The sequence below is a fragment of the Opisthorchis viverrini genome, assembly GCF_000715545.1.
Source record: "Opisthorchis viverrini unplaced genomic scaffold opera_v5_3, whole genome shotgun sequence".
NCBI classification, from domain to species: Eukaryota; Metazoa; Platyhelminthes; class Trematoda; order Opisthorchiida; family Opisthorchiidae; genus Opisthorchis; species Opisthorchis viverrini.
The window spans coordinates 4,341,829-4,346,247 of record NW_008751659.1 but is presented as its reverse complement, the minus strand read 5'-3'; the positions used below and the strand labels follow the sequence as shown (position 1 = coordinate 4,346,247).

The following is a 4,419-nucleotide window of genomic DNA, read 5'->3' as shown; positions in this document are numbered from 1 at the left end:
GGTTCTTAATCCGAGGGTGGAGTGAATCCTCTGGGTGAGTTCCAAAGTTCATGCAGGAGTTGTCGGGCGTCAATACTGGAATGCTTATCAATGGTCCGATTCAGCTGATATTTGGATCAGCAGAAAATGGTCCGGATTAATTCTCCCGATATTAGTCTGTTTCATACCTAACGTCAACATCAGTCAACGACGGCATGGTCAGAGCTCGTTTCCGCACTGAGATCCGCAGTTCTCCCCGTTTGATGTAACAGGTTGAACTTTGTGTGCCCGCAACAGTAGCGTTATCAGCCTTTCTGCTACACCCGTTCCAGGATTGCACACGCTGTGTACGCGTAAGGCCTAATCGTGTAAACGCATGTGTTTCACCTATCGGTCGAAACCCCAAGAATATGTAACGATTCACCATTGTGTCACCAATAAGGGCAGAAAAAGCACTCGTATATCATGACGAACAGTCAAGTGATAATCGATGGAGACATAAAGGACGAGCATTCGGTGGGGCGGTGAAAAGCGGTCATATACTATCACAAGTCAGGTTGCTCACGTTGTAATGCAGCAGAATCCAATCCTGCAACATGACTGTTTGTCTCTTCATTTCTTGTCACTTGGTACCTGGTAGGCTTACTATAGAGGGCCTCAAGACCTTTCTCATCATGGGTGGCATAAACCGACCATACCTCTACTATCCGTGATTAATCTTATTTGGTGAGTTTATGACCACTAATTTGTTGCTTATAGACTCTCTATGTGGAATATTTGATCTTACTATGACTGTCCCACTCGGTTGTAGGAAGTGTTATGAAATCAAAAACGGTAGAAAAAATTGTAAACCGTTACGTATCTTTCTTATGCTGAAGATTTTGGCAACAACCTATGGAATACCCATCAGCACCTAACAGTATGTAAACTTAGTTTCAGCTTATATGTCCCTCCTATCCCATTCTGATTAGCATGACTCAGGTGTTGTTTTACCTTTTGGACAACTTGAGCTTTCATTAACAAATAATGATTTCATTCATCGTGATTTAAAATTTTGGAGGGATTTGGTTGGACAAATCGTCTTTTTTCGTGCCGATGCACTTTTGTTAGTCAGATTACACGTCGATTACGGATCAAATTAAGTGGACAAAAATGCGGAAGCTAGATATGACATGACAGTTTAGAGTACCCTTCTGCGTTTCCTAGGTATTTAGGAGAAGGGCCAGAACCCTAATGGACTGCAGGTCCGGTTATTCGGTTAAAATTCTAATCAATCTCTTACTGTTGCCTAGCTTGTCTATTGACCTACTGTCCTCCTCTGTCGGTTACAGGTCACCAAGGTGGCAAAATTTCCGTGCAAAAGTGTGGTCGGCGCTCGCAGTAACACCAAAGTTCAATACCGAACCCAAACCAAGGCGCTCGGTCAGCGTCACCGACTCCTATACATTTTTCAAAGAACGCGAACGTGGTAGCAATGTGGATGAGGTTGATATAGAGCAGTTTACAGACTTAGGAAACAATGACAACGTACGCCAATCCGGATCATCAAACAAGACGTACACAGTTTCCTTTGCTTGCCCGCCGCATCCGATTGTACATTCCGTCTCAGACCTGTCTCAAGAAGAGGAAAGCTGGGTACGGTGGTTTCGGCGAACATACACTATCTGCGAGACACTGACAGTTATTGCGGCGGTGATTGTGTTTATGATTTCAACCTGCAAAGAGTTTCGTGAACCAATCATCCAGACAATGCCATCGACAGACTTCAACGCAACAACAAAGGAACCAAACCAAAAAGACTTTGCTCTACCTATCCTTCCACTCATCTCCATGGATATTGGTTTTACCGTTCTCATAACCATCGACATCTTGACGCGCATGATATTTTGTCCAGCTATTCGACCTTGGCTTTTCTCGCTACAAACAATGATAGACGTACTGTCAGTCATTCCATTCTACTGTGAATTTATCCTTCGTGAATTAATACGGAAAAAGGCAACAATGGAAACGAACGGAATACTTGGTACGCTGATAAAAATCGAAGAATATATAGTGGTATTGAAAGTGTTTGTGGTGCTTCGACTATTCCGTATCGTCCGGCGCCATCGAAGTAGTATTGTCCTATTGTATACAATTAGAACAACTTTGGTCGATTTGACTATTATCGTGGGTTTGATTATTGGATTTGCTTTGTTTTTTGGTGCTCTTATCTATTTCATCGATGAGAGTTTTCACGATATTCCACGCGGCTTTTGGTGGGCCTTGATCACGATGTCCACTGTGGGATACGGAGATTTGGTGCCTTCTAAGGCATTCGGATATGGCATAGCAACCGTCTGTGTACTCACAGGCACGCTTCTCATGTCCTACACGATTCCTATTTTGGTCAACAATTTTCTTTTATACTACGAACATGCAGAGCAGTTATACATGATTCGTCGGGTGCATTGCACGGCCAAACACAAGGCCGGACGGCGAACTTTGTCCAAATACGCACAAAAAGCGTTGGCCAGTGCCAAAGGTTTGGTAAATGCGACTCTGACAAAATCGTCAGCCAAAGGAAGTGCAAATCAAATGCAGGTTTTTCAGCCCAAGGTCAGTGAAGTAAAAGAACTTGACGACAATCGTACAACGCAACAAACGGACCGAAGTGCCCACCTACAACAAAATCACCAGTTACAAATCACCGCACCAAGTTGAACCATGTCCCCACAAGCAGACATATGATTCCATAAATTAATTTATCATCATCGGCTGGCGACCATCTCTTTGCCATTTTTCAGGGTATATGCTCTCATTACTTACTTACACATTATTATCGAATTCCTTGTGCTGGTTCATAAAAATACTTACTTTTTGTGACTCGTTTAACATTCGGGCTTATGCGGTAGAATGGGCAGCAAGTAAGGTGTTGCACACAGTTGAAAAAAATCTGCGATGGGGTTCGTCATTGTATTTACCACGAAGAGGTCGTGCATCTTGGTGCTTCAGGTACCCTACTGATCATGATTGAAGTCAACGTCTGACCGCTTCAGAACTGCCCCCTCTTATTCACTCTCCAGATTTACCCCCATTAATACTACGTGCACGACAATCAGCTGGTTGCACGCGCGGGTCAGTGCAAACCGCATGTGGCATAATCCACTGTGCGCGGGGCTTCACCGGTTTCGTTCGATGTGACAAGCAAATTCGCAAAGGACGCCATCTCACCTATCCATAATTTTAACTGCAATCGTAGACTCAAGGCTCCATTGACCAGACTACTCAGTATGTGCTGTATCGGGAAGCCTAAACACGTGATTCAATATCGGCCGCGCTCACGTCAGAAGAGTTTTGAAGCCAAAGGAATCAAATTCAGTCACGGTTGCTTCAACTAATTTCCGACTACGAGGGCAAACAAGGACAAACTCAATGAATTGTTGACCACTATCGATCAAGTTTCCACGAAAATTCGAACACACGATATATCTTGACTGTTTGCTCACTCAACAGAAGCGAACTAACCAGAACCGCTGTATTCTCCATTCATGTAATGCCGGTAGCACCAAATGTTCAGAGGAAGCAACATTAGTTCACATTCAACAGTACATCACTCTCAATTTAATGGGGGCATGTAACCACGTAGCAACTAAATTTACCCTATCCAAACTGACCTACCTTGGAGTTAACGTTTCGAGTGCATCCAGTGATGGCATCAGAAGATTTATAATTCATAAGTTTCGTAAAACGGAAATGTTCATATTAGGAGGGGAGACGTGTTGCCAATTGTTGTCGATCCGAATATCACTTTGGGAGCGTTGGGGTCTTCAAGACCGACCGAGGATCAGCCCGGCTTGAAAACCAGCAGCCACTTCAACTAGTGTTTAGGCAGAGCGAATTTATCCCACTAGAGAAAGTACTTAACGAAGAGAAACGCACAAACAATAGCACTGATCCACCCAGCTAACCACGTCTGAGCTTTTAACACTGAATAATACGCTGGGTATCCACTTGCATTTGCCCTGCCAAAGGACGAAGGCAATGCGCCAGGATAATGAAAAGATGGTGAACTTGCGGAATCTATTGTGATATCCAAGGGAGGCTAGGGAAATTTCCGGAAAATCACCACAAACATCCCGACCTATGGACTGAGTAATGATGGAAGTCTACGGAGAAAACAGTCACCATCATTACCACTCAGGTGTTTTCCAAGGAAGATCCGGAGAATAACAATGTTACTAATGGACACTCGTAAGGAGCAAACCTGCTGAGCAAGAGTGTCAATTAGGCTGCATGGGATGGTGTTACCAGGCGAACTGTTAGTGACAAAAACAGGAATAAAATCGACGTTTTTCGCCATCATGCACATCATCACCATTGACGGTAATACACCAGTATCGAAGAGTGGCAATTAACTGTTACACACACACACACACATTACATACAGTAATCTCTCAAAGA

At 43.7% G+C, this 4,419-nt stretch overlaps 1 protein-coding gene across 1 annotated transcript; it reads left to right on the top strand.

Annotated features, from left to right (window-relative positions):
* Positions 1–1,212: 1,212 nt before the first annotated feature.
* On the top strand, positions 1,213–2,679 carry T265_00371 (hypothetical protein; the record flags this gene model as incomplete). The annotated part of the gene is made up of 1 exon (XM_009164116.1): positions 1,213–2,679. The coding sequence occupies one exon, from the start codon at positions 1,213–1,215 to the stop codon at positions 2,677–2,679; it is 1,467 nt and encodes a 488-aa protein (XP_009162380.1).
* Between the last annotated feature and the right edge of the window lie 1,740 nt (positions 2,680–4,419).